Source organism: Pteropus alecto, unplaced genomic scaffold (assembly GCF_000325575.1).
Source record: "Pteropus alecto unplaced genomic scaffold, ASM32557v1 scaffold39, whole genome shotgun sequence".
In the NCBI taxonomy this organism is placed as follows: domain Eukaryota; kingdom Metazoa; phylum Chordata; class Mammalia; order Chiroptera; family Pteropodidae; genus Pteropus; species Pteropus alecto.
In genome coordinates this window covers 2,515,737-2,538,094 of record NW_006443568.1, presented here as the reverse complement: position 1 = coordinate 2,538,094, position 22,358 = coordinate 2,515,737, and the positions used below count along the sequence as shown (strand labels likewise).

General features: G+C 51.6%; 3 protein-coding genes across 4 annotated transcripts; 2 read left to right on the top strand and 1 right to left on the bottom strand.

The window, feature by feature from the left end:
* The first annotated feature begins 4,441 nt into the window (after window positions 1–4,441).
* TEKT2 (tektin 2) lies at window positions 4,442–9,754 on the top strand. Of its 2 annotated transcripts, none has more exons than XM_025041423.1 (10): window positions 4,442–4,534; window positions 5,261–5,455; window positions 5,540–5,665; window positions 5,870–6,075; window positions 7,871–8,014; window positions 8,101–8,215; window positions 8,398–8,505; window positions 8,641–8,784; window positions 9,193–9,272; window positions 9,443–9,754. In XM_025041423.1, exons 2-10 carry the CDS (start codon window positions 5,300–5,302, stop codon window positions 9,654–9,656), a joined length of 1,293 nt encoding a protein of 430 aa, XP_024897191.1. In that variant the 5' UTR covers window positions 4,442–4,534; window positions 5,261–5,299; the 3' UTR covers window positions 9,657–9,754. The 2 variants fall into 2 exon arrangements, with proteins under 2 accessions (XP_024897191.1, XP_015454465.1); XM_015598979.2 differs by having other exon boundaries at window positions 5,258–5,455.
* Window positions 9,755–10,433: 679 nt separating this feature from the next.
* ADPRHL2 (ADP-ribosylhydrolase like 2) lies at window positions 10,434–15,759 on the top strand. The gene is made up of 6 exons (XM_006924243.3): window positions 10,434–10,689; window positions 13,162–13,258; window positions 13,536–13,743; window positions 13,848–14,032; window positions 14,366–14,466; window positions 14,923–15,759. The coding sequence occupies exons 1-6, from the start codon at window positions 10,473–10,475 to the stop codon at window positions 15,213–15,215; spliced, it is 1,101 nt and encodes a 366-aa protein (XP_006924305.1). The 5' UTR covers window positions 10,434–10,472; the 3' UTR covers window positions 15,216–15,759.
* A 973-nt stretch (window positions 15,760–16,732) lies between these two features.
* COL8A2 (collagen type VIII alpha 2 chain) lies at window positions 16,733–22,141 on the bottom strand. The gene is made up of 2 exons (XM_025041422.1): window positions 21,898–22,141; window positions 16,733–21,240 (listed from the first exon to the last, which is right to left on the bottom strand). The coding sequence occupies exons 1-2, from the start codon at window positions 22,097–22,099 to the stop codon at window positions 19,322–19,324; spliced, it is 2,121 nt and encodes a 706-aa protein (XP_024897190.1). The 5' UTR covers window positions 22,100–22,141; the 3' UTR covers window positions 16,733–19,321.
* Between the last annotated feature and the right edge of the window lie 217 nt (window positions 22,142–22,358).

Here is a 22,358-nt window from a genome sequence, read left to right as displayed (position 1 = left end):
AAGATTTCTGCAATGCCTTTATAAAGCAGCACTTTCCTCTGTTACAATATTTTCCTTTAAGAATAATGCTTGGGTTAAAATTTTATTTATAATTATAAACAAAACAGACACCTTAGTGACAGGATTATGAAGCCTAATATGTCTGATTCTCAGCAGAAACAAAATGTGAATAGACTCTTTCGCTGAGTGATTTTAGAAACAGCCCAGTCAAAAGTACTTGAAACTGCTAAATCTACAAAATTGCTCCTTCTTTACTATAATGTATCCTGCTAAATGGAATCTGCACATTATATTGTAAATGCTAAAACCAAAAATCGAACATAGGAATAGTTCTGATGCTGCACCAGATGGGATTTTAGTCACCACCATCATTCAGACAGTTTTCACTTATATTTTATACAAATGTAAAATTAAGGTTGTTTAACCATCATATATATATTTGTGAGTTTAATTTTTCTAATTTATTTTTATACTTTTATAAACATTTTAGATTATAAAAGTTTGCCATCTGTGGTATCTCTTTGCATAGTATTTTTTTTTGAAATTTATTAAGAGGTGTTATCTAAACCTTTAATGAAAAAGTATTACTATTGTCTACATTAAGGCCCTTTAGAAATTAATTTGAAAATATGCACAAAAGTCTAACACTTTACTTTGAATATAGCAAAGGCTTTCCATTCATTTTAACTGAGATGTTTCTTATGCAAAAGTAGGCTTTGAAGATAAGAAGGGCAAATCATGTGGGGGAAAAATGGTTTCTACACATCTGCAGCTGTGTAGCTGAAGGAGCAGTTATTTCTTTCTGATTAATGTGCTATGCAAAACTACTTAGCCAAGCCTAAGTCTCAACCTTGAGGATCTCAACGTGAATTTATTTGGCCTGAGACAAGTGCAAGCCCAGCAGAAAAGTGACCCGGAGAAAAGGCCAGAGTGGAACGATTTGCTCTGGAGTGATGTACAAACAAAAACACCTAAATTAAAGTCATAGAGGTCAACTGTTCCCACCCACTACATGTTTTAAAAAAGTAATTTACTCTGGGGAAATTACACCCAACTCCCATGGCAAACACCTCTTACATAAAACCTCAAGATCTTCCAGTATACCTTGGAGGAGGGTTACTTGACTGTAAATAGCCAAAGCCAGTCCCGATTTAAAGCAGGAGTCTTCTAATGTGACACTAAATATTTGTTGCTTGGAAAACATTTTCACAATCGTAGTTCTCAGATTCCTAAGACAGCAATTTCCAGAGAGAAGGCCAAAATTTGGTTTAATAGTAAACCACAACTGAAATCTTTGCTGTCATTTGCCAAGCATTTTAGTAAGATGTTTTGAACTTAGATTACCTACATATGACAAAAAGAAGAGAAAGGGGGGGGAAAAATCTTCAAATTTGGACTTTGTTTTTCCACTTAAGAGGGAAGGAAAGCTAAAATAGAACAGCTTTTAAGATGTTCAGTTTTGCATTTTTGCATATTGGAAATAACGATATTTTAACATGCTCCTAAATAGAAAAGAGTGAGTAAAATTTCATTAATCTTCTGAATGATCTTTATATCTGTTTTTCCCTTAGATTTAAATTAAGTAGCAAACCACCTCAAATCGACACCAAAATAGGAACTACTACTTTGTTAGAGATTAGCCACTTAAAAGAAAAATAAAGCTAACTTATCTGAAATCAATCCAGGTAAAAGATAGTTAACAATTATGGAGAAATTATAATCCAGTATTAAGTTAGATTATCAAGAAGCATAGTGGCGTATTTCAGTAGGAAAGATGGGAGATGGAGAGCACTAAGAACAACTAACTATGTTTGCCTCTAGGCATTGGAAGTGCAATCAAAAAAGAGATACTTAGGCTTCAGAGGACAACACACAAAATACACTGCAAATATACACCTCCAGAAAACATAGCAGTTATCTACAGTAGCTAGATGTAGGAATACCTTATCAAGACACTTTTTCATAATAGAATAAGATCAGCTAACCAAATTTTAAAGTACTTCTAAACATTGTTCTAATTAATAAAACTTGTACTCTCTGATGATTTTAATTATTGGAATTCGCTAAATTAGGTAATACTATGACTAGGAGGAGGAAATTGAGAAGAACAGAGAAGATACATACCATAAGACCACAGATTTTGAGAGAAAATGGCTTATTGCAAAGGCATGTCATGTCTGGCTAAATCTCAATCACTTTTAAAAAATGTTATGAGTTTACATTCTTCTGTTTCACATTTTTTTCACATTTAAAATTCTTGCTTCATTGTCTCGTATGATCCTTTTTAATGCACGAGAATGCTGAATACTTAGGATTTTTTAAATCTGAAGATAGAGAGCAGCCAACTGAAGTATATTACAACGAGACACACGCCAGTCATGCACAGCATCTTCCTCTTCATAATGTCTATGTGAGAAGTGGCAGCTGTATCTAAGAGCACCATTCCCAGGTTACTACATACATCAAACAGAAATGTCCTGTGTGAGGATTCCTTTGAGCATATGGAGTTCTTTCTATAGAAGTCTACATTTGACCAGATGTCATGATCACAAAACACAGAGATAAAACTGCCCACAAAGTTTTGTTAAAAGTAAATTCCCTATTCCATTTCAATAAATACACAAGTACACCAATGAAAGCCAAAAATATCCCCAACCTGAAAGGGTTCGTGGTAATTTGTAGGCTGTCTGATTCTTATGTTGACCTTCTTTCTCTCAGTCTCAGCAGTACAATCACCCGTTTACTCAGCTATAAGTCCCCCTCCAAATGATAAATGTCATCTGATCTAAATTTCCTTTTAGCAGAAAAGTGGAGGAAACTTGGAACTGACATCAGCTGGAGCATTTGAAAGGCCTCAGGGCTTTCATCATAATCCACTGCAGTAAAAAAAATACCTTGCTGGTGAGTGCACTGAAGCATTGCCAGGTATTTGCCAAAATCTGAAATCCTTCAGCAGCATGTCTGCACATTACATGTGATCTAAACTTCTGGACATCAAAATTATAGAGTAGTTTCTTGGTGTTTCCAGTACAAAATAATAGAGCACGGCATCACTCATTCTTATCACTGTTTTTCTTGGTCCGGATGTGTGGGAAGCTTAATGAGTCATGAACACCAAGGCCACCATCATAGCCAGAGATGTATGCCAAAGTCCCCACCATTCTGCCATATTTGTTTACTTCTATCTGTTATAAAATGTTTCAAATCATATAAGCCAAAAATCAATCATTTCTTCTAGCAATTAATTTGTCCAAGACTTTTTTTTTTCCTTCTTTAATCCTAGTAAAAGAGGTACATCACAAATTCCCTACCCATGTGTGGTTTATGAGCCATATATTACAGTTCAGAAAAAAGTATTTTGTGGTCAAGGAAGTTTGGGAAATGTTCTAGCCTCAATCTTTCTGCAGAGCTCAACTCGCATCTCTAACTGCCTGCTTGGACATCACCTGGATCCACCACAAGCACCTCAAAGTTGTCAAAAGCCAAGCTCATCTTCCCCTGGCCAGCCATGCCCTTGGTTCTTTGCCTCCCTTCCCTCGTGGAAGGCTAACACCAACCCACCAATCACTTCTGAGGCAGGCTGCCTGCGTCTGGATCCGAGCTCTCCCACTTAGTTATGTGACCCTGGGCACCTTCCTTACTTCTCCGTGCCTCAGTTTCCCCGCCTGTGAGAGGAACATCATAATAGCACCCACCTCATGAGGTCCTCCTGCACAGGCCTCATAAGAAGACTAGGCCGACGTGTTGGAAACAGCATCCCTGCCTTCCTTTCGAATTCCGGCACCACCACTAGAGACAGTGTGGAGCTTTAATAGAGCAGAGAGGACCGACCTGGGGATCAGACACACCTGAGTTTCCATCCCTGCCTTTTAGCAGTGCCAATCTCTTTAGATACCTGTGAAAATGGAGATAATGTTCACCTCCTAGTTATGAACAATAAATATTAACATTTCCCAAGGCCTAGAACAGTACTAGCGCGGTCGAATTTTTTTGCCTCTTTTTTAAAGAAATGGTTGAATTTTGAGCATTGCTTCTAGTACCAGTTCCTCTCCCACGGATGTACCTTCTCCAAAAACGATCATTTCTTCTATGCCGTCAAGCAGGTGGGTGAAATTGTTGGAAAATACAACAGGACCAAATGAATGCGTGTAAATAATGTCAAATATATTTACATTTCTGAAAGGATATCTGCTGAGGAATGCCCCCTGAGCGGGATATTACTTTTTCTATGCACTGTAAGTATGTTTTACCATATCGATGTATAACTTTTATCAAAATAAAATTGTTTAACTTATAAATGAAGTGAACGCGATATCCTGCCGCCCTTCTCCTCGCACTCCCCACTGCAGCTGCAGCCCAGCAGCCGCCTCTTTCCGACCCCAAAGGCCTCTCCGCCCAGCCGCCCCCGCTCCGCGGTTGCCAAGCTAAACACGGGGACTGGGGTTACCCGCGAGCGGACCGGCCGCTGCCTAGCAACCAGGGCGCTTAACAGAGGAGCTGGCGAGCCCAGGCGGAAGTCCGAGCTGAGAAGGAGGTGAGAAGCCGAGGGGGGCGGGCGCTGGGGGGCTCACACCCGGGGCCGAGCTCCCTTCCTTTGTCCCTTCTCCTCCTCCTTTCTCTGTGTCAGCGCGGAGATATTAATTCAAAGACGATTATCCTGGGGAGGGGAGGGCTGAGGTTCGGCTGGGAAATAGAGCGACCCCCAGCTCCTCCAACTGGGGCCCTTCGCACACCAGCTCCTCCTCCTCCCACATGTGCAGAAAGCGGGAGTATGACGACCAGATGGGGACCGGGGCCAGCGCCCCCCTTCCAATTTCCCTGTACCAACCTGTATACACTGCAAAACTAGCTTGTCCTCTCTGGATGGAGGCCAGGAGTCTTTCTCTTAGAACCCTCACGGGTCTTGGCCAAAGCTGGGAGTGGGTTGGGGGGAAGAAAGCAAAGAAAGCTCCACAAGACTTGGTTGCTGGAAGTAGGGGTGGAAACTAGATTAAGTGCTATTTTTCCTGCCAGCCCCCACCCGCCCTACAAAGCATTTGGCAACACACACACACACACACACACACACACACACACACACACACACCCCTGCTCCAGGACCTACAGAGTCTAAGAGTTTGTGTCTGTGGATAGATGAGTTGAATAAAGCAAGAAGTGGCTTGCAACAAAATGGGACAGCAGCAGGTCCTTTGGAGGGGGCTTTCTATCTAGGAGAAGATCTCCCGACAGTCTCTGCAGCCTTGTTTTCCCTCTCCAGTAGAGGTGGGTGTCTTGGGACAGGCCTAGGGTCCCCTGCACCATGGCCACACTGAGCGTCAAGCCCAGTCAACGCTTCCGGTTGCCAGACTGGCACACTAACAGCTACCTGTTGTCCACCAACGCTGAGCGGCAGCGAGATGCATCACACCAGATCCGCCAGGAGGCCCGGGTTCTCCGCAATGAGACCAATAACCAGGTTGGGAGCGGGAGCCTAGGTGGGTGGGCCAAGGGATATCCCGCAACCATCAACGCCGTCTTTATCTGGCTCTGTCTCTTCCAGACCATTTGGGATGAACATGACAATAGGACTCGACTGGAAGAAAGGGTTGATACTGTCAACCGATGGAAGGAGATGCTGGACAAGTGTCTAACGGATTTAGATGCTGAGATCGATGCCCTGACACAGGCAGGGAACGAGGGCAGGGTGCCAGGAACCCCTGCTGCAAGGAGATCTCCCCTCCCCCCCCCACTTTGAGATCGGGAAACCCTTGATGGGGATATTTGGTGGCATGTCCATCTGAGTCACTCACTGGCCTCTCTGCTAAAAGTGGGGATGAGAGCTGCTTCCCAGTAGGTGGCCCACCAGCCTCCTGTGCCCTCTCTTTTCTAGATGAAAGAGTCAGCAGAGCAAAACCTGCAGGCCAAGAACCTGCCTCTGGATGTGGCAATAGAGTGTCTGACCCTGCGGGACAGTAGGCGTGACATTGATGTGGTGAAGGACCCTGTGGAGGAAGAGCTGCACAAAGAGGTGGAAGTTATTGATGCCACCAAGAAGGCCTTGCAACGGAAGATCGGCCAGTCCTTTGAGAAGCTCTGGTAAGGGAGAGAGATGTCATTTACACGTTCGTCTGCACTTTAAGGCTGTATGTCTTAAATGTGGAACATATGTACTGTGGCTGACGAACAGTTGGCACTCAGGCTGCCTTCGGCCCCTGCTGTGCTCATGGCAAAAACCACCAACTAGCACTTTTCCCACCACCTAGACATGGTTTCAGAATACTTCTCATGACCCTGCTCTAGGCAGCCATGGTCAGTTGATTGGAAGCATGAGAGATGAAGCCCATTTACCACCTCCCCAACTGAGTACTTTATTGTGAGTGTGGATGTGTGAGTCTTTGTGAGTGTAGCCAATACGTGTGCTCCCGTCAATTTGTGCAAGCACATGGGTGTCATAATTTTTGTGAGGAGCTCATCCAGCTATGGTGGTCTTTGTCTCAGCTGCAGTGGCAGCTCCGTTGTCACTCCAGCCTCCCCATGCCTTGCCGCGTCCTCTTTCTACCCTGCTGCGTGACAAGGTCCGGAGATGGGGACAGAGGCTTCAAGGAATGCATCGTCAAGAACGAGGATGTGGCATGTGTTTAGGGATAATTGGTTTCTTAGAAACGATCTTATTAATGGGGGAATTTGGGTAGCACAAATTCTAGTAAGTGTAAACGCTGTACAAATGGATTTCCTCAAAATTGGCTCTGAGGAAAACATAGTAAATTCCCTGTGTATGGAATCAGCTCTAGTCACCCTGATGTGTCCAGAATGCGTAAACCCTTTATTTGAACAATTATTAAGAGAAATTCCTTTTGACGTGCCTCTTAAAGATGTCATGAATAAATTATAACAAGCTGAATTACTAGAACCAGTTTATACTCCTGTTCCCACGCAGTTAGTAGAAAAATTAGTAAAGGATAAGAAATTTACTCATAAGCCTGTGCCTACTATGGAAGGGCCTCTTTTTGTGGCCTAGTGGATAAATGGAAAACTCTGGTATCCACTTAGGGGGGCTAATAATATGAAAAGATTACCTGATCTTCCTTTGCCTTATACAGGAGCTTATAATAAAGATAGTATACATATAGTGAATAAAGATGGAATTCATGTGCCTTATAGTAGTTTAAGTTTCATAGAAAGGCTGGCTAGGTCAGGACCTCCTTGGTGCTTAACAAACAAAGGAACAGAAACTTAGATTATGAAAGCAGCTTTGTAAAACTGATTTTTATAAATATTTCCCTCAATACTGCACCAAGGAAACTTTTGAACAGCTATGAGAAAGGTTCAGCTTGAACTTTAGATATAGCATAAATGAAATAGCATTTAAAAGATTTCCTCAGGCAGAAAGAACAATGTCTGCCCACAAGCCAATGCTTGCTGTTATGAATACCTCTATCTATCACCTTTACTTAAATCAAACTGTATCTTACGTAATAGATATAATAATTAAAAGTTTAGATTGTTCCATCAGGTAGTTCTGTTCTAATGATTGAGAGCAAAATGTACTAGTTAATCATGAATATTAATAATAATATACTCTATAAGATTTTCTGCTTCGCCTAACCACAGAAATTTAACTCCCTGCTACCTTAACCACAAAGTATAATCAAATGCCAAAATAAAAAGTATAAAAGTTGTACTCAAATCACAATAAAACGGAACAGTGTCACATCGCCTCTGAGTTGTGTAGTCGACTGTCTCCCGCGCCGACGCCTTGCCCACCTTCGGGGCCCCCTGGATCCTGTCGTGGCTGGACCGCGGCAATGCCTCAGTGTCCTTGCAGTATAGTGATGGGTATGTCCTGGGGCCTTGGAGGGATGGATCCTGATAGAGTTTGTTCCTTTGCCAGCCTCCTGCAGGAAGTCCGACAGCAGCTCAACTCTGACCATCGTGGCAAAATGGAGACACTGGACATTGACAGAGGCTGCCTCTCTCTCAACCTCAAGTCCCCAAACATCTCGCTGAAGATTAATCCCACACGTGTCCCTGATGGGTGAGAAGTGTTCCAATCAGTCTCTCTTCCCCCTACACCTGCATAGACCTTACTATTATGACCCCAGTATTTCCTGCCACCTGCAGCTCCTCCACACTTCAGCAGTGGGATGACTTTAGTCAGTTCAGCAAGAACCGGGCAGAGGCTGAGATGAAAGAAGCCGTAGAGCTGAGGGAGGCCATCGCCCTCACTATTGCTGAGGTGACTGACCCCTAGCCCAAGCCCACTCCTCCACAGCTAATGGATGGCCCACGTGTATACTTAAGCCCTTATATTTTTGTTCTCTGTTTATTGTGTGGCATCTCATCCCCTTGCTTGAGCAACATCCTCAGATGGCCATGAGCTTATACCCTCTCTTGCTCTACCTACTTCTTGTCCTTCAGACCAACAATGAACTTGAAGCCCAGAGGGTTGCAACAGAATTTGCCTTCAGAAAGCGGCTGCGGGAGATGGAGAAAGTGTACAGTGAGCTCAAGTGGCAAGAGAAGAATGTGAGCCTTCTCCATTTAGTCCCCTGGGGCTTGGACTTCCTGCTGTGGGATGAGGAGCCTGCTGTCCTGCTAGGAAGCCCTGGGTGCACAACGGTGGGTTCAGCCACTGGAGACCAGTCACTCTGTCTCCTGCAGACCTTGGAGGAGATCACCGAGCTGCAGAAAGATATCCAGCACCTGGAGGATGATTTGCGCAGAAAGTTCCTGAACCTGAAGCTATGCCATACCCGGCTAGAGTCCAGAACCTACCGGCCCAATGTAGAACTCTGCCGGGACCAGGTGCGAGGTCACCCCAGTGGGGCACTGGCCCCTTGCTAAGGTCTCCTCAGGATCACTCTCTCCCCAGCACATATTCCTGGAGGAGAATGGGTCCTGGCATAGGGCAGCACCTAGGCCCATGGGCTAAAGCAGGGGTCCCCAGCCTCCAGGCCATAGACCAGTACCGGTCCGTGGCCTGTTAGGAACTGTTCCGCACAGCGGGAGATGAGCAGCAGGCAAGCGAGTGAAGTTTCATCTGTATTTGCAGCCACTCCCCAGTGCTAGCATCACTGCCTCAGCTCCACCTCAGATCATCAGGCTCAGATTCTCATAGGAGCGCCGGTCCCTGGCGCCAAAAAGATTAGGGACTGCTAGGCTAAAGGATAGTATGACTGACCTGGGACTCCCAACCCTCCCCTCTGCCTCCAGGCACAGTATGGCCTCACTGATGAGGTTCACCAGTTAGAGGCAATCATCGCTGCCCTGAAGCAGAAGCTGGCGCAAGCACAGTAGGTTTGGGGAGTGGGCAAGAGGGGGAGGGAGACATCTCCCATCTGTTGGGCCTCTTGCTGCCTGCTGGCTGCCCTGCTGTCTTCCTGACTGAAGACCAGTGAATTCAGTCCTGGCCTTGCAGTCCCCCTCATGCGGGGGTGGTGGATTGTTAATGCCTCCTCCCCAGGGATGCTCTGGATGCGCTGTACAAGCACCTGGCCCGGCTGCAGGCTGACATCGCCTGCAAGGCCAACTCGATGCTTTTGGACACAAAGTGCATGGACACCCGTCGGAAGCTGACTGTGCCTGCTGAGAAGTTTGTACCTGAGGTGGACACTTTCACCCGCACCACAAACCGCACCCTGAGTCCGCTCAAAAGCTGCCAGCTGGAGCTAGCCTAGCCTTGGAAACCGAGATGGGGAGGGAAGGTTAGGTGGGAAATGGAAGAGGAAGTGGGGTGGAGAAAATGAATCTAATAAATTATGGGGTTCTCTGTCCAGATGGTTCTCTGATACTGCTGCATGTAGCCAGCAGGGAGAGAGAGGGTTCTTGGCCATCCTGCACATGGAGGAGCAAAGATCGGGACCATCATCCCCGAAGCTCCATATTTGAAATCCATGAACCTGAAGCTATGGTTCCAAATTCCTTCTCCCTCCTCAGGGAGACCCTCCGTGGGCCAGGCCAGCACTGGGCTCTAGTGGCGTGACCAGCCCTGCCCGGCTGGACCCTTTTTTGGCCTCTTGATACATAGGGGAGACCCAGAGGCGGTTGGGATCACAGTGTAAGAGTCTGGGGGTGTGAGCCCAGGCCCGAGTTGGGGCCAAGTGCAGGGGCTGCCACTGGAGGGTGGGAGTGCTGGAGAACAGAGCGAGGTTTCATAAAGGCAGGCCCCAGGGGGCAGTACCCTGACGGGCAAGGCTGCCATAGTCCGATGGTCCCCTCAGGGTCCCTTTCGTGGTGACACCGTTTACCGGTTGGGAGAATGAGGGCTAAAAGCAGAGACCTGGCGGAATCCAATCCAATCTCAGCGTTGCGAGACCAGCTGTGGCCCACGCACGTGGAGCTGCGCCTCCAGGCCGCTGGGCGGCGCTGCGGGCAGGGAGCGACGCTGGGGCTCCGGGCCGCGGGGCGGCGCTGTGGGGCTGGGGCACTATGGGGGAAAGCGGCGCCAAGGGGAGCGCGCCCGCCGCACCGGAAGTGGCGACGGGTCCGCGCGGATGGCGGCGGCGACGGTAGCGATGACGGCGGCAGGCTGCGGAGGGGCTGGGGCGGCCCGCTCCCTCTCTCGCTTCCGAGGCTGCCTGGCAGGCGCGCTTCTCGGGGACTGCGTGGGCTCCTTCTACGAGGCGCACAACACCGTCAACCTGACGTCAGTCCTGCGTCACGTCCAGAGCCTGGAGCCGGACCCCGGCTCGCCCGGGAGCGCGCAGACAGGTGGGAGGGGCCGAGCGCCCGCTAGGGACTCGGGGCGCCCGGGAGCGCGGTCGGGATAGGTGCGTTTTCGGAGATGAGGCTGCCTAGGGCGGCAGGGGCCAGATCTGGATGGCCCGCGTGCACCACGGCCTCGGCCTGGCTAAATTCGAGCTCCGTCATTCACATGTCTCGCCCTGAACGTTCCCCAGGTTGGGGAACACCATTCTTTCAGCCGTTCAAGCCAGAAACGTGGGCGTCATTCTCCTAAATTGCGCCTAGTTCAACATATACACCCTGCCAATTTTACCTCTTACCCAGTTCTCTCGAATGGGTGCACCACCACTCCATTCTCTGCACAGCAGGGAGTACTCTTCCCAGAAAATAGATCTAATCGTGCCTCCCCCGCATGAAACTCTACAGTGATTTTCCCTTACCCTTAGGATAGAGCCAAATTCCTTAACGTGTCCTACCTGGCCGGGCGTCGCATGCGTCTCCAGTTTCATCTTACACCACTCGTGGCCTTCTTTCTGTTCTTCGGTTCCTCACATCGTGCTTCCTCTAGCCCAGGCCTGTGCCGTCCCTTGTCTTGTAAATAAATCTCTCTCCCCTCTGCTTCTCCCTCCTCTTGTGCAAGTCAACTCCTCACCCAGATCTCAGCCTAGTACCACGTCTGAGGTCAAGCAGAGGATGATTCTTTTTGAAGAGCATGCAGAATAGTAAGGAAAAGGGCCCCTACTCAGGGGCCCTGGAAGAAGAAAAGGAGCTAGAGAAGAAAACAGTTGGATAGGAGGAGAAGCAGGTGGCATGGGTATCAACAAAACCTAAGGAAATTTCAAGATGAAGACACAGGTTACTGGTGTGCTACAGAGAGGTTAAGTAAAGGAAAGTCTGGATTTAAAAAAGCATTTTCAGTAAAAAGGTTGAAGCCTGGAAGTTAGATTTCAGTGGGTTTAGGAGGAAGTGGAAAATGTGAAAGTAGAGTATAGTTTGATATGAAGGAAAGGAAAGAGATGAGCTATGGATGAGGTGAAAAGATGGACAGTTTTTAATTTCATTTTGATTTGATGTTAAGATGAGGGAAAAACATATTTTAGGTTGAGAGTTGTTTTAGGACCCAACTCTAAATGGCCTGAGCAAAAAAGAGGTAGGTCTGACTTCAAGCAGGGCTGAGTCCAGGGGCTGCAGCTGCATCCTCAAGACCCAGTTCCTGTCCTTGTTCAGATCTGCTTTCTTCTCAGTGGCCTTCACTCACTCTGGCAGATCTTTCCCATGGGGAACTCCCAGCAGCTCCAGCAGAGGAAGAGTTTATCTTTGCAGTAGGTGACACAAAAGTCCCAAATTGAGTCTCACTGGCCTGGCTTAGATCATCTGTCCATCCCTGAACAAAGGAGTGGGGCGTGCTATCTGATTAGGCTAGAGGTGGCTTTAACTCCATGCCCTAATCACATGGACTGAGAAAGGAAGAAAAGCAGGGTACAGGGACCAAACAAAGGGAGAATGGGTGCTGCTTCACCACAGAGATCAAGGGTACAGGAGAGGAGACAAAGTAAGAACAAGTTCACCGGGCATGGGCTGGGATGGGCCAGAGGAGAAACTCACTCCCTCTAGGGGAGACTGGAGAGTACAGCTGTAGATAAGGTGCCTGTTAGCCTCTGGCTAGTGAAGGTGATGGGGGCCTCCTCAGAGTGAAGAAGCTGAAGAAAGTGGGCTTGGGGCTTGGGATACGTGGAGAGGGGGCCACATAGCCAATGTGAGGAATGAGAAAGGGGGCTCACTAGGGATTGTGTTTCATTCTCTGTAACTGGCTCTTCCTTCAAATAAAACCAAGTCCCTGGCCCTAGCCTATTTATAGCCCATCTGAGAAGTCACCATATGACCAGTGGTGCTGTGTTGGAAGTGCCAGAGCAGTACTCTCAGGCACCCAGAGGAAGGGAGCGGACAGGGCCAGGGGAGGGAGGGCAACAGCCCCAGCTTGGCTCAGGACCCAAGACTGGTCCTGGGGATACGTAGGAGAGCAGTGGGATATAAGGTGAGTGAAGAAGGAAGGGCTTTGAATGCTAAGGCAGTGAATTTGGACTTCACCCTGAAGGCAGCAGACAGCCATCACGAACCGGAGAGTGAGATAAGGAAAGTGATAGTCTCCTCTTAGGAAGAATTTCCTGGTTGCACATATAGGCCAGGTTGGAGGGTAGGGAACGTGCAGGAGGTTTGAGAGGCCAAAAGCAGGTCATATGAAGACTAGAACTACAGTGATGGCAGCCAGAAGTAGGTGGAAGGCTTTCCTTCGGATATCATCAGGACATGGTCACTGACTCAGAACAAAGAATTGCTGAAAATTGAAGACCTGGAGCCCAGGAAACTGGATGGGAGTGAGAGGCTGACTTAAGGCATTCTGAAAGTGGTAAATAAAAGGAATGAGCAGGAGGGCAAAGCTGCCACCTTGGAGCCCTGCAGCTCTCCTCCCCTCCCCCTCCTCCCACCCTGTCGCTGCAGAAGCATTGTACTACACAGATGACACGGCCATGGCCAGGGCCCTGGTGCAGTCCCTGCTGTCCAAGGAGGCCTTTGACGAGGTGGACATGGCTCACAGGTGAGGGGGGATGGTCCTGGGATGAGACAAACCAGGTGGCAGAGTTTTTGCGCCCCTTGACCAGAGCAGTGATGGCCATGCATGCCGGGACCCCCATCCACAGCAGGACACTATCTTGAGGTCCACTGCAGCTTCCCAAGCTAGAAATGATAGCATCGCTAGTGTAGGCTTCATAGGTCTCCAGGGCTTCCTCTTTTCCCAAACCAGCCACGTTTCTTCTCTCCCAACCTGACAGGCGTCTTTGAAATCCCCATCCTGTCTTCCTTCTCTCCCCTAGATTTGCTCAGGAGTACCAGAAAGAGCCTGACAGGGGTTATGGTGCTGGAGTAATCACTGTCTTCAAGAAGCTCCTGAGCCCCAAGTGCCGTGATGTCTATGAGCCTGCCCGAGCCCAGTTTAACGGCAAAGGTTCCTATGGCAATGGGGGTGCCATGCGGGTGGCTGGCATCTCCCTAGCCTACAGCAGCATCCAGGATGTGCAGAAGGTAGTCGGGGCAGGCTGGTTTCTGGGCTATCCCCTCCCTCCCCTTGTCTTCTCTTCTCTGGGTTCTGCAACAGCAGGTCTTAGCCCCCACTGCCTTTGCCCTAGTTTGCCCGGCTCTCGGCCCAGCTGACTCACGCCTCCTCCCTGGGTTACAACGGAGCCATCCTGCAGGCCCTGGCTGTGCACCTAGCTTTGCAGGGAGAGTCATCCAGCGAGCGCTTCCTCGAACAACTCCTGGGCCACATGGAAGAGCTGGAGAGTGATGCCCAGTCCATCTTGGATGCCAGGGAGTGAGTATTGGGGTAGAGTTGTGTTTGTGAGTGTGTGTGTGTGTGTGTGTGTGTGTAGTGTGGGGTCCTCTGGCATTACCACAAGCTAAGACCTTTAATTGCAGACCCTAGGCAGGGGCAGGAATAGCCCCTTTGCCTTGGCTGTGCCACAGGCTCTCAGGGTCCCAGAGAACAAAACAGGTGGCTCACACTCAGCCTTCTCCCACTTGACTCGTAGGCCTGGGTGTTAGCCTAGTTGCATGCCTGCCTCACCCCCCCACATAAACCTCCCCCTGCCCGGCATCTCCTCCCTGCTGGCTCTGATCTCCCTGAAATCTCACCTCTGACCCACAGGCTGGGCATGGAAGAGCATCCGTATTCCAGCCGACTGAAAAAGATTGGAGAGCTTCTAGAGCAGGACTCGGTGACCAGAGAGGAAGTGGTATCCGAGCTAGGTGGGTAGTCCCCCGACATCTGTCATCCTTCAGAATCAGGCTTGGGCTCAGGGATGGGAGGGGAGCATGGAGACACACCTGCCCGGAGCTGCTGTGACAGCAGAGTGAGCCCTGTAGGGTCCTTAGCAGGTCGTGAGCGAGTGTAGCGCCACCTTGCCCTAGGGCCACAGCACCTTCAGCCTTACTGATAAATGTCCCTAGAAATGGTAGCTGGCCACCAGCTCTTACAGCTAATGTTGACAACTGCTATTTGTTTATATAGTAAGGGAATTTTTCCAGTCACCCAGCCAGTAGGTGTGAGAGCCACGATTTGAACCCAGGTACTCCAGCCTCTAGAGCCTGTGATCTTAATCACCGCCCAACTCGAGGCTGAGAGTGTTGACTTGTGGCAAGTGGCAGGAAGCCTGGAGACATGCAGGGGTGGGGTCAAGTTCCCATAATCTGGCATCCCCACAGGGAATGGCATTGCTGCCTTTGAATCTGTGCCCACTGCCATCTACTGCTTCCTGCGGTGCATGGAGCCCGACCCTGAGATTCCGTCTACCTTCAATAACCTCCAAAGGACTCTCATATATTCCATCTCACTTGGTGGGGACACAGACACCATTGCCACCATGGCAGGGGCCATTGCCGGTGCCTACTATGGAATGGAACAGGTGCCAGAGAGCTGGCAGCAAAGCTGTGAGGGTTACGAGGAGACAGACGTCCTTGCCCAGAGCCTGCACCGGGTCTTCCAGAAGAGTCCGTGAGAGCCATAGCTGCTGGGGCTCTGCTATGTCCAGCAGGACCAACTACAACTCGTGTTGGAAATCCTGAGCTTCTTTGTATTTGGCTCCCTGCCTCAGTCTTCCTGCAGCATGGGTGAAGTGCACCACAGGCCCTGGGCTCTCTGGGGGAGGTCACTGGAACAGTGAGTAAGGGACTGGTGCCTCCCTGGTGCTGGGCTTGTGGCTTGCTACAGAGCCTTGGGCACTCCCAGCAACTCAAACATGAGGGACCAGGGCAAGTTATTTTGGAGGGGTACTTGTGGCATTTTGCTTTATTATCTAGGACATGGGATTGGAGAGGTGGAAATGATCTGTAGTAGCATCATTTCTCCTTGTTGGGATTTAGCCAGTTTGCCAGAAGGCCTGTCTTTGACTGGGCAGGGTCCCTGAACAGCAGGTTTCTATGGATCAAGGAGACAGGCACTTGAATCTAGCTGATCTAGATACACACCTGGCCCTTGGCTGTCAGGTTTGTTAACAGCTTCCATCAGAAATCACAGCAATAAACAGTTTTTGTTAAATCCCACCATGGTCTCCTGTGTTTCTCCTCTGCCCTGAATGGATTCTTCCCCCTCGATGTGCCTAGTGCCTCTGTCTGGGCCATGCTCTCCTAGGGGCTAGCATCCCAAGGTGACGAGCTGCTGGGCTGTCAAGGCGGATTCCTCCAGTTCTTCCAGCTAGCTGCATTGTTTAGCCAGGAAGGGCAGATCAAGCATGGTTTGGTGCCTTTTCCTGTGAGATCACTCAGGAGAGGCAGGGGCAGGAACAGCCAGGTTTCTTTCTCTCAGAGCCTGACTTCTTCATAGATTGTTCCCCAAGTAGCGCCCAAGCCTAGCCAGGCCAGAAACAGGAACCCTTTAGAAGGATGCAGAGTGCACCTTCTATCACTGCTGACCTTTGGGTGGTGAAGGCACATCACCCCACATGCCCTGGGTGGACTGAAGGCTGTGCCTCATTCTGCATCTTGGTCCTAGTCAAAGGCCTCGTCCTGCTAGGAAGTTCTGCACACTCCAATTCAATGAAAGGGAAGAGACACCTCCCATCAAACATCAGGGATATTCTGAGCATCCTTCCAGCCCAATTGGAGAGAGAAGCACACCCAGCTCTGCAGCTAACATGAGGTTTTAGGACTGCTTGGCAGATCTGCTTTCAGCCAATGTAGGGTTCTGCCAGGCGGGGCAAACCACAAGACTTTGCAGGGCATGGATTGGTCTCCAGTGTGTCATCTGATACCCAGAGCCAGAGACAGATCCCTAGCTGCAGAGCATGGCAAGCTGCGAGGCAGGTACTTTCTGCCCAGGGCAGCTCCGTGGTCCCTGCCTTCATCACTGGGCCTGGCACTAGCCCCACCCACAGGAGCAAAGATTCATGATTTCATTCATAATTTGTATCAGATGTTGAAACTTGGACCTTGGGAGCCTGAGCCAGCTGTCATGCTCCACTACCCCTGAGAGCTTGCAGGAATGTTTCAGGGAAGGTTGATCCGTCTTCCCCCAGCTCCAGCCACTGCCTAACTGCTTTCTTAAAAGGCCTCATGGCATTTACTTGGTGCAGAGCTTTGGCAGCTTAGGAGCACAGTTTCCTATGCAGTGGTGACAGAACCCATGGCCGGGCAGCTGGGGAGGGACACATGCTCCTTGAGAGACGGCACAGAGCAAGAGCCTCAGCAAGCTCCCTGGACGCCTTATGAAATCCAAAGGCTTGAGACCCCTCTGCATGAATGCCATTCTCAGCACTGTGCTGTTTTACACAACAGGTTTTATTGAGGCTGTGTCAGTACAGTCAATACAATTGTTTTTCTTTTCAAAAGTCCCATTTTCTTTGATTCCCAAGTGCATTTTTCCCTAATCTTCTGTGACACAGGGCACATAATAGCTATGTAGAAAACTAAGCTGCTTAACCAGGTTAGAAATGGAATGACTAATGGAAAACATTTAAACCTTAATCTTTAAAAAAAAGGAATTGGAATATAAAAATGCACAAGGTAATGTAGTTTTCATTGTTAAAACCTGACATTGTTTATCAAAGCTAGTTAAGTGGACAACTGGAACTAAAATCCCACAAACATTTCAGAAGCACCAACAACCCCTCCCAAAGGCTTCAGGAGTGACATTTATCAGAAGCTCAGTTCTGTGAAACAGTTTTTTGGGGTTCCCCCATACCTTCCTTGGTCCCCTGGGTAACCATTGGGAGCTGATGAATTTCCACCCATCAGAACCTCTCCCTAACAGGTCAGACGGTCAGTGGTGGCTTTGACCCAGAAAGGAGGCTGAGCAAAGGGCTCACCAAGTATGGTTCGAGATTCCTTAGCTCTCATGGCTGTAGGGGCGTAAGAAATCCACCATGAACCCAGGCCAAAACCTATTCTTTAAGTGTCGCTTGGGCAGATTGGGTTTTCATTTCTCCTTTTGAAAGTTAAAATGAGCGGTCAAATGGCCTGCTTTGTTGGGAGAAGTTGGTGGGGAGGAAGACAGGCAAGGGGCCTGAGGGAACCACAGCTTAGCGAGTCAGAAGTCAGCAGTCACCCTCCATTTCAATATGGACGGTCTAGCGGGGCCAGAATCGGAACAGCGCAACCAGGTCAAGTTGACTAATGCAGGCTCGCACTGATTCAAGAAAGTGGGCTGGCTTGGGGAGGGCTAAAGGAGAGGGCCCAGGCCACTGCTAGAGTGGCTGTCCTTACACGGGTAAGAGTGTCCATCCCTACCCCAACGTTAATCTCAGCTTTATCCATTCGGCTTGAACCAGGGGCTGAGGGGATGGGAGGGGGATCCTGCCTGTTTATTACAGCAGAACTCTGATTAGGGAAAATGGCAGAAACATTCATGGCCAACTCATTGCAGAGGGGCCTGTTGGCATCCTTTTTCTCAGAGCCTCAGCCTCCTGGGCCCTAATCCTGCTTAAAACAGGAAATTGGAACCAGAGAGGAAGCTCCCCAGATTAACCCCTCTAGTAGACACACATACCCACCATGTGGTCCTTAATAAGGAAAAGCAGGCAGAACCTTCATCCCCGAGCTTGTGAGCACCTTGTTCTCGGGGCCAAGTGAGAGGCTCTACCTTGGGGATATTTGGGTTGGGGTGACAAGGATCCCTTACAATTTTGTATGAGAAAATCAGCCCTCCCCCAAGAAATACTGTTTACTGATAGTTGACCCTGTCTCATGCCTACCTGTCTCATGCCTACCTGTGCCCCTCCCCAGGGGGGCCTGGGCTGCTGCCCTCATGCTAAACAGAGTCAGAGCTGGTAGGGCAGCCTGGGAGATGGAGATGCCTGTGAAGACACCCCAGCTCCATGCCCTGACCCCTCACAAACTACCATTCCCCATGGCTGTGGCAAGAGCTGGGAAAGGGGATTAGCCCTTCCCAGGAGCTTGCAGGAGGGGCCACACACTTGGACCTGCCGTGGACAGGCCTGATGCCACAGCACTGCCCCTGGGTTTACAGTCTTGGCAGGGTGTCCATGCTGGCCACCTCGATGGTCCCCCTCCTCTCCCTTTCCCCTGGAGAGAAACAAACTCTTCAGGGGACCCACCATCATATGCTGGGTCCCAGGGGAGCTGGAAGAGCCCCAGCCAAGATCTAAGGGAGGCTATGTCCCATTCCTTGAGCAGGTGCCATCTCAGGGCCAGCAGGAAGGACAGGGCTTAAGAATATGTCCCCCCACCCCCTCGGGGTGGCGGGTGGTAGATGGGGAACCCAGTCCCTTCTCAGCTCTAACAGAGAAGCAGCATCTTTCACCACCCAGCAGAGCCCAGGACTCACAAGAGGGTAGGGGTCTCCGACAGCTGGGCTGAGTGTCCTGGAGCCCTGCCTGCAGGCCAGGCAGGGCAGGAATAGGGGTGCAACCCCGACACTGCACAGACACTTGGTGGGGAAGAACTCAGGCCAGCCTCTTCCAGAAACAACCTCAGCCTGCATGGAGGAAGAAACCAAGTCAGTCTCCTCGGGCCAAGGCCAAGGCCACGGACGCCTCTGTTCCCGCCTCTGTTCAGCCTTTGGTTTTTTCTTTAAATGCAGGTTCTTCGTAACTGAGAAGGTCTCTCTACCACTAAAGAGGAAGAGGCCAGGGCAGCAGGGCCCCGTGGGTTATGTGGGGCAGAGCAAGAACCCTGAAAAGGAGGAGTGGATGTACTCAGTGGAGTAGAGGCCATTGGCCTGGTCCGAGGGCATCTGCACCCAGACCTGGTCGTTGGGCCGCAGCTGGAGCACGGCTCCGCCAGACGCCTGGTCCAGGTAGCCCTTCTTGTACTCGTCGTAAGTGTAGGTGGCTGGCACGTTGTTCTTATACAAGGCCACCCACACATTGGTGCCCTTGACATGCACATGGTAAGCAAAGTAGTAGACCCCGCCCACAGGGCAGGTGAAGATGCCGGTGGCAGGGTTGTAGCCGCTGTGGCCATTGTAGAGAGTCCGATCAAATTTAACAGGCATGCCCGAGGCAGGAAAGGGTGAGGTGAGCACGGCAGTGAAGGCAGGTGTGGCATGGGCTGACAGCTCGCCCAGCCCAAACTGTGGCTTTCCGCCCTTGCCCAGCACAGCGCCCTCCACACCACCATTGGGCAGGTGCAGGCCAGCGATGCCAGTCTCATCGAAGGCCCCTGGGGCACCAGGGGGGCCAGGTGGCCCCGGAGGCCCAGGAGGGCCCGTGAGTCCTGGGGAACCAGGGACCCCAGGGGGCCCTGTAGGCCCAGCCACACCAGGTTCCCCCACTTTCCCCTCTCCAGGGGGCCCTGGCAGACCTGGTTCACCCTTCAGGCCTGGAAGACCCTGGGGCCCAATAGGGCCAGCTGGGCCCTGGAGTCCTGGGATTCCTGAGGGGCCCCTCAGGCCAGGCTGCCCAGGGAGCCCCAAGTCACCCTTCTGTCCCAGGGCTCCTGCCACCCCTGGTCCCCCAGGGCGGCCCGTGAAACCTTGCTCACCCTTGGGCCCAGTCGGTCCAGGGGGTCCATGGGCCCCGGGAAGGCCCCTCTCTCCCGGGAGCCCAGTTTTCCCAGCCAGGCCACTTGGTCCCTGGTCACCCCGAATGCCAGGCGCTCCTGGGGGTCCTCCAGGCCCTACCTCCCCCTTAAGTCCAGGGGGCCCACGTCTGCCAGGGAGCCCTGCAGACCCAGGAAGTCCAGGGGGGCCCCCAAGGCCCTGTGGGCCCTGCTCCCCTGGCTCTCCATCCTCACCTGGCTCACCCCTGTCCCCCAAGAGCCCCGGGACCCCAGCTGGGCCCTTGTCTCCCTTGGGTCCTGGCAGTCCTGGCATCCCGTAGCCGGTGGGGCCTATCAGGCCAGGGGGACCCCGGGACCCTGGTTCCCCTTTGGCCCCTGCTGGGCCCTGTGGCCCTGGTACCCCTGCTGACCCTGGTATCCCCACACCATCTACCCCAGGGGGCCCTTTTGGGCCCAATCCCCCTGGCTCCCCCCTGGGACCTGGTACCCCAGGAGGCCCAGATTCACCCTTATCTCCAGGGGCCCCAGGAAGCCCATCCAAACCTGGTTTGCCCAAGCCAGCTGGACCAGGGAGGCCAGGAGGTCCGGGGGCACCGCCTTGCCCAGGAGCACCAGGTAGCCCTGGCTGGCCCACCCCATTGTCCCCCTTGAGGCCTCGATCACCCGGGGGTCCAGGCTCACCCTGGGGCCCCGGCTCCCCCCCAAATCCTGGGGGCCCTGGTACCCCCTGGGGGCCTGGTTTCCCAGGGACAGCAATGCCTGAGGGCCCAGGGAGGCCAGGGGGCCCTGGAGGGCCCCGGAGGCCCTGGTCCCCTCGTATCCCTGGCTCTCCCCGAATCCCCGGCTGCCCTGGTGGTCCAATCTTGCCTGGGAGCCCTGGGGGACCAGCCTTGCCTATCCGGGAGAAGCCAGGGGGGCCGGCGGGGCCAGGCTGCCCATGTAGCCCTGGTTTTCCAGTGCCTGGTTTTCCTGGGAAGCCAGGAGGGCCAGGGGGTCCCCGAGGCCCAGGTTTCCCAGGGGGACCAGGCTCTCCTTTCAGATCCATTGGTAGCAGCGGTAGAGGCATTTCTGAGAGAAAGAGAAAGAGAAGGGGCAGTCAGAGCTTGGACAGTGGGGACAAAGGACCCATCTACCCACTCCCGCACACCAGCATGGATGGATCCTGAGAAGACAAGGCTCTATATCTGTTCGTGAAGTCCACAACCCCGCTCTCTCCTCTCCCAGCTCTTATGGAAGATGGAGTTTAGGGTTCTTCAGTGGCAATCTTGGGAGCTTCGTGGTGTCCCCACCCAGGGCTCCTATCATTCAACCTACCCAGGCTGGGCCTTCCCCAACAGCTTGGGGTGCCTCTCATTCCTGCATGACCTGGGGTTGAATGTCCGCCAGGTGGCGCCCGAAGCCCTCCGTAAGCCAGTTGGAACAGACCTGCTGCCATCCCCACCCAACTTCCCCACAGACCTTCCCACCCCGCCCCCGCCCTACTAAAGACCCCCTCTGCCGGACTGCCGTACCTGCTTCCGGGCCCTACTGGGGTGGGAGGCCCTGGACCCGCATCAGGAGTAAAGCGGAGATGGGAAAATCTTTTGTGGGATTGCGGGGCTGTGACCGTGACCGAGGGGCCTGTGAGGAGCTGGTGAAGGTGGGGAGGCAGGGAGCTGGGGGTGGAAAGGCAGGGAGCTGGGGGTCGGGAGCCGTCCGAGGCACTGGGGGTGGGGAGGTGCTCACCCAGGTACTGGCCCTTGCCCTCGCGGAACGGCGGGCCCACGGGTCCTTTGTGCATGGGCTGCACGTACTTCACCGGCGCGTAGCCCGCTGCCCCAACAGCCCCGCCGCCGGTGGCTGCCCGCGGCCCGCACCCCAGCAGCAGCAGCAGCAATAGCAGCAGCAGAGGTGATGGCACAGACAGGGGCGTCAGAGCCCCCCGCATGGCGTCCACAGGCGTGCTGCAGGGAGGAACCGAGAGGGGCCATCAAGCCAGCCCCTGAGTGGTTTGGCACCAGGCCCAGGAACTCACAAAGAGATCAGAAGTTAGATATTATTCACAAGCAATTCCCAAAGTCTTAGAGTCTGAAGAACCTCTCCCAACCCTGCCCTGGCTATCCATCCCCAATGCCTTCTCCCCTGGACAACAGGCTTCCCCCAGACCAGTCACTCTGCAGTCAGACACCCTTCCAGAGCCCTTGGCG